Below are 12,672 nucleotides of genomic sequence, written 5' to 3' on the forward strand. Positions count from 1 at the left end.
GAGATCCTCAGACAGCCTCCCAACCAAAAAGACTCACATCTGTAGAGATCATGGTCCAGGTTGAAAGAAACGAAGAGACCTGTAGAACTAAATAATGGTGATCTTAACCACCAAATCAAGAGAGATAAATATTAGGATTCGAAGATTTAAAATGCGAAATCCTAGAATCCCTGCACCATAATTCAGCATAAAAGACTGGAAAGGTTCTTTCTATTGAAAATGAGCAAAGGGAATTGAATCCAATGCTGTGGCCATAAGACCTAAAACTTCTATGCATATATAGCAACTGAAGGAAATAAGAGAGACTAAAGGTACCGACAGACGGAACCCAATAAAATTGTCCCTTGTCTGATAGAGACAAAGAAAGTGACACAAACTATCTGGAAACCTAAAAAAGGTGACCCTTGTGTGAGGAATCAAGAGCTTTTGAAAAAAAGATCCTCTAATTATGTCCTGGAAGAACAAAGTGAATCATATGAGATTCCGCATCCTTAGAAAATAATCTGAATGAAAACAGAAAAATGAAAATATGCATTTATTGTATCTAATGAAAACAAATAATGCTATCACTGACCAAAAAAAGGCAGAATAGTTTGAATAAAACTCCAAAACCCAGTTCCTAAAAATGGAACTGGAAGAAATACCCCAGAAGATTCCAGGTCTGAGCAGCGCTTGAACCCCACGGGTGATCAGCCATGCTTCAACAGTACCCAAAATATATAGGACCGAAACACACTTAAAGAAAGTGTTAGCCTTACTGGAATAAAATCAAAGACATTTGGACCGAATAGAACCAAATAAATTTCAAAAAAGTCTTAACCTGCCCCTTGCCAGCCAAGCTGGAATACGGCACGTACATCGCAATTTTAGGGAGCTGATTTCGAACTGAAAAATTTCCAATTAAAAACATGTTACTTGGGAAAGAATTCAGGAATTCGTTCCTTAATAAGAACAACCAAACTAGTATAAGCTTAAAGTTTTAGTCTTAGAACTCAATCTTGAAGCCCAGAGTAACAGTTAAAGGTAAGGTAAAGTTTCAATTTATTGAAATCATATATTCAAAGTAAATATCAAGAATAAGATAGTCGCTAACTTTTTTTTTTTAACCTTATTTATTTTACCTGTAATCCAAACTTGTTATTTGCAAGCGTTATATTCATTCCTCCTCCCCCATGCCACTTCCGTGTTTATCTCTGTTATTACAGGAAGCGTTCTCACCCCTTTGTTGTCGTCATGTTTTTTGCGCGTTCACAGAATCACTATCTTATCCGCATGCGTATATCATATTTGGCAACATTTTTACGATTGACATCCAATATTTAAGAAAAAACGATAGTCATTTTTTACATTGCGGTTCATTCAAAACATAAGGAGCTTGATATCTTACCCACACTTGCGGCGCGATCTTACAATTGGTTAGAATGAATCAAAACAAAGCGATCGCTACACCGCTAGCACTGCGCATGCGCTACTCACGAACGAGCACAGGCTGAAGTGGGTTGAGTTGAGTCCAGCGCATGCGCTCAATCGGCGAGTGACGTCAGAATTGCTGGGCTAAACCCCTGTAGGGGAAACAGCCGATTGGATAGTAATCTAGCAAGCGGATGTCAATCAAATCAAGCAAAATGAAAGGTAGAGAAAGGTATATTTCGGATTGATAATTTAGAATTGATGAATGAAACTTATGTTTTTTTTGGATACTAGTACACATAGCGTTAAGTAGTGTTATCAACTTTACCTTACCTTTAAGAATTGAATCCAATTATAAAACAAATAATTGATTATCTTAGAACAAAAGAAATATGGATTTTTAGAAATCACAAAATTCTTCTAGCTAAAACAGCTAAAGACATAGATTAAACCTCATTCACGAAAATATTCAATAAAATGAAGACACAAATGAAATTATTAGCATGATAGTCCAGTTAAAGGACCAGTCAATACACTGGACTTGCATAATCAATAAATGCAAAACAACAAGACAAATGCAACAGCACCTAGTCTAGTAAATTTTGTCCCTTTAACAATGCTAAAATAAATCATAATCTGATACTTGATCTTAAAGTAAACAGAAAAAATGAAGCAATTGCAACATCATCCAAATAAATCACAGGTCCAAGAAAAGTACCTGAAACTAAATAATTTTCCATAAATAAGATACAACCATCTAAAGGAAAATAAATACTATTTTGCTATAGAAACAATAGCATAATTAGTAGGAGTAGAGATAGCCCCAATAAATTGGAGAACCCTCCAAATTGAATTTAACTGCCGGCAAAGAATATAGTTTAAAACCTTTGAAGAAGAAATAAAAGAAAATTCTCAGCCTATTCCATTCTCTAGTATGAGGAACTGGAAAAAAACCTCTGAAATCACAGAAGAAAAAAGGCAGAAATAGTGTCAGCTAGTCTTAAAGAACTAGTTACCTTAATATCCAAAATAATCAACACCTCTTCAACAAAGAACAAATGTACTTTAATAAAAAAATTATAAAAAAGTAGATTTGTTAGTGTCATTATCTGATGAAGAGAATTTCTGAAAGAGAAAAAAACATCATCAGAGAAGGATAAATCAGTATGTTGTTGGTCATTTGAAACTTCAATAATTAAAAAAGAAGTTTGAAAAAGACCTAAAATTTTTTATTAGAAGGCACGATGTCAGACAAAGCCTTTAAAATAGAATCAGAAAAATATTCTTATAAATTTTCTAAATATTTCTTGTACATAAGTTGTAAAAAGAATAGCAATATATAAAGCATAAATACTAATGGATTCTGCATGTAAAAGTTTATCATAATAACTTATTACAAACCATAGCTAAAGATAAACATTCATAACATTTAAAATAAATGAACTTAGCTTTGGTAGGACTGAACTCAGTCAACAGGAATCCCTTAGATTGTTTTAAAACAGGAACAGTGAAATCTTGCAATATGTAATAGAAAAAAAACAATATTTAAAGCAAAATTATCAAATTCCTTAAATGACAGTATCAGGAATGGGAAAAGAATGCAAAATAATAAGCTTCTAGAAACCAGAAGCAATAAAAAAGTGAGGTTTAAATAATGTGAGGAAAAAAAGTGGAACAAAAAATACGCCCACATTTTTTGGCGCCAAATATGACGCCCACATTATTGGCGCTAAATACAACGCCTATATATTTGGCGCCAAGTATGACGCCACATCCTCTGATGTCAGAACCGACGCCCACATTTTTTGGCGCAAAAAAATGTCTGAATACACATGCGTCAAAAATGACGTTTAAACAGAATACAACTTCCGGCGTCAACTACGGCGCCGGAAATGACGAAATTTTTGCGCCAAAAAAGTCTGCGCCAAGAATGACGCAATAAAAAGAAACATTTTCTGCCCCCGCGAGCCTAACAGCACACAGGGAAAAATGATCAATTGAAAATTTTCAAGGTAAAGAAAAATAAATTGAATTAAAATGCATTATCCCAAATAATGAAACTGACAGTCTGGATTTTAAAGGAATACTGATTATCCTGAATCATGGCAAATATAGGTTTAAAGACATGTATTTAGAACTTTATATAGAAAGTGCCCAACCATAGCTTAGAGTGTCATAAAAAATAAGACTTACTTACCCTAAGACACTCATCTACATATAGTAGACAGCCAAACCAGTACTGAAACGAGAATCAGTAGAGGTAATGGTATATAAGAGTATATCGTCGATCTGAAAAGGGAGGTAAGAGATGAATCTCTACGACCGATAACAGAGAACCTATTAAATAGATCCCGTAGAAGGAGACCATTGAATTCAAATAGGCAATACTCTCTTCACATCCCTCTGACATTCACTGCACTCTGAGAGGAAAACCGGGCTCCAGCCTGCTGCGAAGCACATATCAACGTAGAATCTAGCACAAACTTACTTCACCAAAGTTTGTAAAACTGAATTGTGGGTGTAGTGAGGGGTGTATTTATAGGCATTTTAAGGTTTGGGAAACTTTGCCCCTCCTGGTAGGAATGTATATCCCATACGTCACTAGCTCATGGACTCTTGCTAATTACATGAAAGAAAATATGAGTTTTGAAGTGCGGGTATTAGAAAACTAAGTTACAGCGCATCTTTATTAGAAATGATCAATTAAAGTCCCTGTAAAATATCCCTTAGATTTTCGGACCTGATAATAACAGTAGATTGAAAGTTGTTTAAAATTGTATGCTCTATCTAAATAGTGAAAGAACAATTGTGGGTTTCGTATCCCTTTAACCAGAGTAAACAAACAAAACCTTGATAAAAAGAGAGCAAACATTTAATTGACAAACAACCAGCTTTAAAAAAAAAAAGAAGAACAAGAAGGAGCCAATAAGAAAAGAGAACCATGTGCAAAAATGGATTCATTATTACTGATTACTGTCTTGTCTATTTGATTACAGTTCCTTTGCAAGCACATCGTGCGCAATTATGGCTTTTCTATCAAATTACTTTAATTTTTAATTAACATTTTTAACATCCAAACAACAGCAATCACAGATGAAGATTCTGACTCTCATTTTAAATTTTTGAACATTTCAAATGTGGTTTGAGCACCATTTTTAGACTTTTATAAAACAAGCAAAGGGACATATTTGTTAAAATATTGGAAAACAACAAGTGAAAAGCCAAGATATAATGTAGAACAGTGTTTCTTAACTCCAGTCCTCAAGTAGCTCTAACAGGCCAGGTTTTCATGATATCTGAACTAGAAATAATCAGCTGAACAGTAACCTTGGTTACTAAGCTGCTCTCACCCATCAGCTGATTATTTCACCCATACTCTAGGTAAGATATTATGAAAATCTGGCCTGGAGTTGAGAAACACTGGTGTAGGATACTGGCCAAATTATGTTTTAAGTGTAGTAAGGCTGTTGAATTAGCTAAATCCTAAATCATCAAAAAACATTTGCAAAAGTATTAACAACATATCTTGATATCTTCTCACATGCAAAATTAATCTTTCATGATTCAGATGCAATACTTACGTGTAAATAATAGTGCAATAATTAGAGCATTTATGTTTTACAATTTATACCCCTTTAAATGTCTAATCAGGGGGACTTACTCTACTATTGGTTCTTGATTAGTTAAGAATGCACTCTCTGCAGTCTAGAACCAATGTGAGAATAATTCCCTGACGCACATTTAGAGCAAAATTAGGTTACAATCATTTTTCTACTTTACTTTTTTTTTTACATTTTATTTGTAGTAATACCCTTATTGCTGCTAACATAAATGTACAAACCTTTCTGAATCTTGCGATGGAAATTGATGGCATCCACAGAAGCTGTAACAATGTTGGTCTTGCAGTGACGGAAAGCTACAATGCCAGCCACTTCATCCATTAATTTCATGGTGACCCCTGAAATTCAGCATTGTAATTTAGTGTTAATAGAAAGCTTATGACAATTCATAGTAAAATGAATACCGTTAAAATGCAACCACAAAAAATGTAAAAATTACAGTGTACATTTATTTTGTAACACAAACTACACACACAAATATCTACATATATCTCAATAGCCAAAAGGATTAGTCAAAAGTTTGGACAGACCTCACTGAATGTACAGTATGTTTCTCGAGATTTCTTGTATGTTTAAAGGGGCAGTCTGCTAGATTTTATTTTATTGTTTAAAAAGATAGATAAAGCCATTACTACCCATTCCCCAGCTTTGCATAACCAACAATGTTATATTAATATGCCTTATAACCGCTAAGTTTGCCTGTTTCTAAGACCCAACAGGCCACCCCGTAGAATGGGTCTTAAAGGGCCAAGATACCCAAATTTTGAAACACTTGAAAGTGATGCAGCATAGCTGTAAAAAAGCTGACTAGAAAATATCACCTAACATCTCTATGTAAAAAAGAAAGATATTTTACCTCAACATGTCCTAAGTATTCAAACCCCATTGCAAAGGATTTTAAGCAGCAAATCAGTATGCCTGTCCCGGGACAGGCAAGGGAGTGAACTTCATGCACACTCATATTATTTTCCTTTTCAGTTTAAGGAAGTTTACTATGAAATCTCATGGGATCACAGTAAAAGAGTTAATGACCTCAGCACTAATGATACTGATTGGCTGCTGTTCATTTCTTCTCTTTTTTTTTTTAGTAACGAATAAAGTGAGTGGACCCTGCGCTATTTACAATATACCTCGAGCTCCCCTCAGGGGGTCCCCTAATGGACCCAACAATAGATAGTTAATGTGGTGGAAAGGCGAGCGCCAAAAAGGCTGAGGTGGCGGAGTGGTAGATTAAAACAGTATTAATTAATTAACTTCTTCAACTGACTTCCTCTTTCGGCCTGTCACAATGGACTGACTCTCCCACTCACAAAGATGGTCATTCCCTTGATCTGATTTTCACCTATCGATGCACTCTTTCAAATTTAAGAAACTCCCCTTTTCCTCTCTCTGACCATCATCTCCTAACTTGCAACATCACTTCCCTACCTACAACTCCCCCTCCCTCTACCCCTCACACCAAACTTCACAGAAGCACTAAGTCACTAGATCTGCATCAGCTCGCTAGCTCTCTCAAACCTCTCCTCTTATCCATCACCTCCTTTTCCTGCCCTGACCAATCTATCTGCCAGTATAATTCCACCCTTACATCGGTCATTGACACTCTGGCCCCTCCTACCTTAGCTCAGAAACCACACTCTCATCCTCAGCCCTGGCATACTCCTCTGACACAATACCTACGCAGATGCTCCCGTACTGCTGAGCGACATTGGAGGAAATCTCGGAGTTCAGCTGACTTTCTTCACTACAAGTTCATCCTGAACTCCTACTATTCTGCCCCTAATGTGTATAAGCAACAATATTTTTCTAATCTCATCTCTACTCTTTCCTCTAACCCTAAACGTCTGTTCAACACGTTCAACACTCTTCTCCGCCCACCCCCACCTCCTAACACAACCTCTCTCTCAGCTCAAGATTTTGCAAGCCACTTCAACAACAAAATTGACTCCATCAGAAGTGAAATCAGCTCTCAACATACTTCCAATCTCCCATCCCCTCAAAAGCTCACGATCACCCAAAACCCAAATATCCAAAAATGCAGCTCTTTTGCCCCTGTTAATGAGGATGAAGTTTCTGCCCTTATACTGTCCTCCCACCTCACTACCTGTCCCCTCGACCCCATCCCCTCACAGCTACTCCCCTCCCTCTCTTCTACCCTCACCCCCATACTCACACACATTTTCAACCTCTCCCTCAGCACTGGTATATTTCCCTCATCTCTAAAACATGCACTGGTCACACCTATCCTCAAAAAACCTTCCATTGATCCAACCTCCCCTTCCAACTACCGCCCTATTTCCCTACTCCCTCTTACCTCAAAGCTCCTCGAAAAGCTAGTTTACGCACGTCTATCCCATTTCCTTACACTAAACTCTCTTCTTGACCCACTGCAATCTGGATTTCATTCCCATCACTCTACAGAGACAGCAATTGTCAAGGTTACCAATGACCTACTTACAGCAAAATCCAAAGGCCACTTCTCTCTGCTTATCCTCCTTGACCTGTCTGCAGCCTTTGACACTGTTGACCACCCTCTTCTGCTCCAAACCCTCCAATCCTTCGGCATCTGTGACACAGCTCTCTCATGGTTCTCTTCCTATCTGACTAACCGTACATTTAGTGTAGCCTTCTCCGGAGCATCCTCTGCCCCATTACCACTTTCTGTTGGAGTACCTCAAGGCTCTGTCCTTGGTCCCCTTCTCTTCTCAATCTACACGTCGTCACTAGGTTCCTTAATAAAGTCCCATGGGTTTCAATACCATTTGTATGCCGATGACACCCAAATCTACCTCTCTGCACCAGACCTACCTCCTTCCTTACTAACCCGTGTCACTGTCTTTCTCACATCTCATCTTGGATGTCCTCTCACTACCTTAAGCTAAATCTCTCCAAAACTGAACTCCTTATTTTTCCCCCTTCTTCCAATGTCTCCACCCCCAAAATCTCTATAACTGTTGATAATTCCATCATTACCCCTACCCCGCTCGCCCGATGTCTTGGGGTCACACTTGACTCAGATCTTTCCTTCACTCCTCACATCCAGTCCTTGGCTAAAGCCTGCCGCTTCCACCTTAAAAACATATCTAAAATTAGACATTTCCTTACACAAGATACAACCAAGATTTTAATCCACTCTCTCATCCTTTCCCGCCTCGACTACTGCAATTCCGTCCTCTCTGGTCTACCTAGCTGCCGCATAGCTCCTTTACAATCCATTATGAATGCCTCTGCCAGGCTCATCTTCCTTACTCGTCGCTCTTCATCTGCTGCACCTCTCTGCCAATCCCTTCACTGGATTCTTCTTGCCTCTAGGATTAAACATAAAATCCTCACCCTGACATATAAAGCTCTCAACTGCACTGCTCCCCCCTACATCTCAGAACTTGTCTCTAGATACTCTCCCTCCCGTCCCCTTCGATCAGCTCAGGATCTCCTCCTCTCCTCCTCTCTTGTTACTTCCTCACATTCACGTTTACAGGACTTCTCCAGACTGGCCCCCATCTTGTGGAATTCCCTGCCTCGCTCCATAAGACTCTCCCCTAGATTTAACAGCTTCAAGCACTCCCTAAAAACTCTACTATTCAGGGATGCATACAACCAACACTAACCTTTCCTAATGCCATTGCTTTCCCCTTGAACCCCTTAGATTGTAAGCCTATGGGCCCAGCTGTTTACAGATCGCTTCATAAGAGCCGACTACAACAGTGAAACTCTCGGCAGGGCCCTCTACCCACTTGACCCCTATAAAAGCTATCCTGTACACCGACTATGTTTACAGCGCTGCGGAATCTGTTGGCGCTCTACAAATACCTGATAATAATAATAATAATAATGTGAAGTATACAAGAATGTTAAGTTTAATACATAACACAAATAAATGCAATATACAATAATATCATGGATCCATGTAACATTGGTATTTAAAAAAATCAGATAAAAACAATTAAAACAAATGGAAAAAATGTCTTGAGGTAGTTGCTGTCCTGTTGTTAAAACAACAACGACGTGTAGAGGAAAGTCCAAATAAACAGTCCTAAATAGTCATACCCTAGTATATCTGTGGTTATTAAAACCAAAATAAATGGCAGTAGATGAATCACAAGTGAGAAAAAAGTGAAAAAAATGAAAATTAAAAAATCTTGCTAAAAATTCCAATGAAGTGACAAAATTTCAGTGAAAACGGTAAAAAAGTAAAAAATATCCAATAAAGTGATGAAAAAGTTACAAAGTCATAGTGAAAAATATATAAATTTCTCCAAAAGATGTGTTCAAATATCTCCAAATAAAAAGAAAAAACCTGTGAAAAAAATATAAACAATGCTGTAGAATATATTCACAAATAGAATTAAATATAGGTAGTGAACTTACTTTGGTTAAGTCGACGCATTTCGGCCTCTGTATGATTCTTGATAAAGGCCTATACAGAGGCCGAAATGCGTTGAATTAACCAAAGTAAGTTCACTACCTATATTTGATTCTATTTGTGAATATATTCTCCAGCATTGTTTATATTTTTTCACATATATTTTTTTCACAGGTTTTTTCTTTTTATTTGGAGATATTTGAACACATCTTTTGGAGAGTCTCACAAATTCTAATGGACTAAATCACCTACCACATTCATTCACCAGAGTCACAAAATTTATATATTTTTTCACTATGACTTTGTAACTTTTTCATCACTTTATTGAATAATTTTTACTTTTTTACCGTTTTCACTGAAATTTTGTCACTTCATTGGAATTTTTAGCAAGATTTTTTAATTTTAATTTTTTTTCACTTTTTTCTCACTTGTGATTCATCTACTGCCATTTATTTTGGTTTTAATAACCACGGATATACTAGGATATGACTATTTAGGACTGTTTATTTGGACTTTCCTCTACACGTCCTTGTTGTTTTAACAACAGGACAGCAACTACCTCAAGACATTTTTTCCATTTGTTTTAATTGTTTTTATCTGAATTTTTAAATACCACTGTTACATGGATCCATGATATTATTGTATATTGCATTTATTTGTGTTATGTATTAAACTTAACATTCTTGTATTGAGGCCCTCTTCATCCTGGCTCTGGGGGCCCATCTTTACGACAGGTAGAAGCAGTGGCGGACTTTGGCAGGCTCTTCCGCACCTCCGCTCTGCAATCTTCTTCTACGTCGGGGCCCTCTTCATCCTGGCTCCAGGCACCCAGGCGGAATTCAGTGGCCTCTTCCACCGCCTCCAAACCACTTCTTATTTTCTTTGGCTCTCTTCTACGAGCCTTCCTCTTCATTCAGTCACCGCCGCACACTGAAATTCGGGCAGAGTGGAACCCCAATATATAGGGGTACCACTTAATTCCCTATTGGCTGATTTGAATCAGCCAATAACAAAAATGGTTTTAAATTTAAATTCTAATTATCCTTTTCTATTGGATGATTGGAATTTAAAATTAAAATGTTCTTGATATTGGCTGATTTAAATAAGCTAAAAGATATTAACTGATTTAAAATCAGCCAATCAAAATTTAGTGGTACCCGTATATGGTTCTACGCTTCTGGAATTTCAGTGTGCCACATAATGAGGAGGGCTAGTAGAAGAGAGCCGAAGAAAAGAAGATGTGGAGCAGAGGCGGGCAGAAGAGGCTGCTGAAGTCCGCCTCCGCAAAGATGAACACCCGGCGCCAGGATGATGAGGATCCAATGTCGGATCAAGAAGAGCCGGATTTCTCAATGGTAAGTAACACTTTTGGGGTTAGTTAGGACTTTTTTGGGGATGGGTTTTTTATTTTTAAGAATAGGCTTTTTATTTTAGCTTTTTATTTTAGCTTTTCTTTTCTAAGATAGTTTTTTTTAGTTAGATTTTGTTATTTTGGGGGGTTACTTTTATTATAGAGGGTTTTTTTTAAATTGATTTTTAAATGTAAAAGAGCTGATCACTTTAGGGCAATGCCCTACATAAGGCCCTTTTAAAGGCTATTGTAATTTATCTTAGTGTTAGGGCATTTTTTTGTTTTGGGTGGGTATTTTTTTTTTTAATTTTTATAACTTGGGGGGATTAGAGGGGGGTTTGGTGTTACGTAGAGTAGGGTTAGATTGTGTTTGTGGCGGTTTAGGTTTAATTTTTATTTACGTAGTTTTTTTTTGTTTTGTTTTTAGTTTAGAGGGGGTTACGAGTTAGGTTAGTTTGCGTTCGGGGTATGTGACGGTATAGGGTTAATTATCGGTTATTTGTAGATCGCAAACAGATTCCGCAGCGCTAATAGGTTAGTACTTGCGTTGGGTATGTGGCAGTATAGGGGTTAATAGTTTAGTACTTGCCATAGGTATGTGGCAGCATAGGGGTTAAAAGGATAGATACTTGCGGTGAATATGTGACGTTATAGGGGTTAATAGGATAGACACATGCTGTAGGTATGTGGCGGTTTAGATCTTTATTAGTGTATTGTCAGTTTGCAATCGTGGGGTACTTCGGTTTAGGGTATTAGGATTAGTGGCTAGGATCCGTAGTTATATTCCAGGGATCCTATACTATACATCGCCAATATGAGCGGCAATGCTGGGTGTTATCTATAGCCAGCATCTCCGACCAATGGCATGTATAGTAAACGCCTCTCAGCAATGCCGCTATGTTAGGAGCCTGGAATATTTTGACAGGCTCGATTGACATAGCAGCAGATCCCTTGGAATATTTCACAGCCTCCGGGCCTTAGAGAGAACAATGGAAAATTAACATTACAATACATCTCTGTCACAAACCCCCACTGAGAGCATTATTTTATCTAAACCTTCTTGTTTACATATTTTTATTTTGTAAACATAACTTAAGTTCAGAAATATTCAGTACCCATACAATAGGCAAAATTAGCTATTTCAAATGAGAGAAAAAAGCTGAAGGAGATCTTTGTAAATAAATTAATACACTGCAGTAGGTAAAACGTATAATTGGGAACACATTAAAAGGGAGAAAATATTAGAGTACACTGTCCTTTTATTTACCACTTCAATATATAAAATCAGCAAACTTTACTGAAAATCCAAGTAAAAACATAAACAAAAATAACACAGCAAGAAATTACCCTACGCGTTTTGTGCAACATGGTACTTTATACCATAGAGCCCATGGTTCTACATAAATTTAAAGAGTATCCTTTATCTCTTCTTAGGTTTCCACATTACAACTTATATAAACTGCTTTTGAAATGGAATCAGAAACAATAATTTATTTAGCAATTTTCTTCACTTTTATTTATTTCATATTTCTAACAGAACTAACAAATTAATGTTTTAATTGAATGTAATGCTTTTTTATATCGTAAACTGAAATATAAATGTTATAGTTTAAATTGATAGTAAAGTCCAAATTAAACTTTTATGATTCAGATAGGGCGTGTAATTTTAAACAACTTTCTAATTTACTTTTATCATCAAATTTTCTTTGTTCTCTTGATATTCTTAGCTGAAAGCTAAACCTAGGTAGGCTCATATGCTAATTTCTAAGCCCTTGAAGGCCACCTCTTATCTGAATGCATTTGACAGTTTTTCCCAGCTAGAGGGCGTTAGTACATGTGTTTCATATAAATAAATAACATTATGCTCACGCACATGGAAATATTTAAGAGTCAGCACTAATTGCCTGAAATGCAAGAGATAAAGATGC

At 36.9% G+C, this 12,672-nt stretch overlaps 1 protein-coding gene across 1 annotated transcript in view; it reads right to left on the bottom strand.

The window, feature by feature from the left end:
• Positions 1 to 12,672, bottom strand: part of ACOT7 (acyl-CoA thioesterase 7) — a 1,060,649-nt gene that overhangs the window by 219,746 nt on the left and 828,231 nt on the right. The window contains exon 7 of the mRNA XM_053690394.1: positions 5,252 to 5,368. Coding sequence (XP_053546369.1) covers positions 5,252 to 5,368 — 117 coding nt within the window. The remainder of the gene's footprint in view (positions 1 to 5,251; positions 5,369 to 12,672) is intronic.

Source organism: Bombina bombina, chromosome 8 (assembly GCF_027579735.1).
Source record: "Bombina bombina isolate aBomBom1 chromosome 8, aBomBom1.pri, whole genome shotgun sequence".
NCBI classification, from domain to species: Eukaryota; Metazoa; Chordata; class Amphibia; order Anura; family Bombinatoridae; genus Bombina; species Bombina bombina.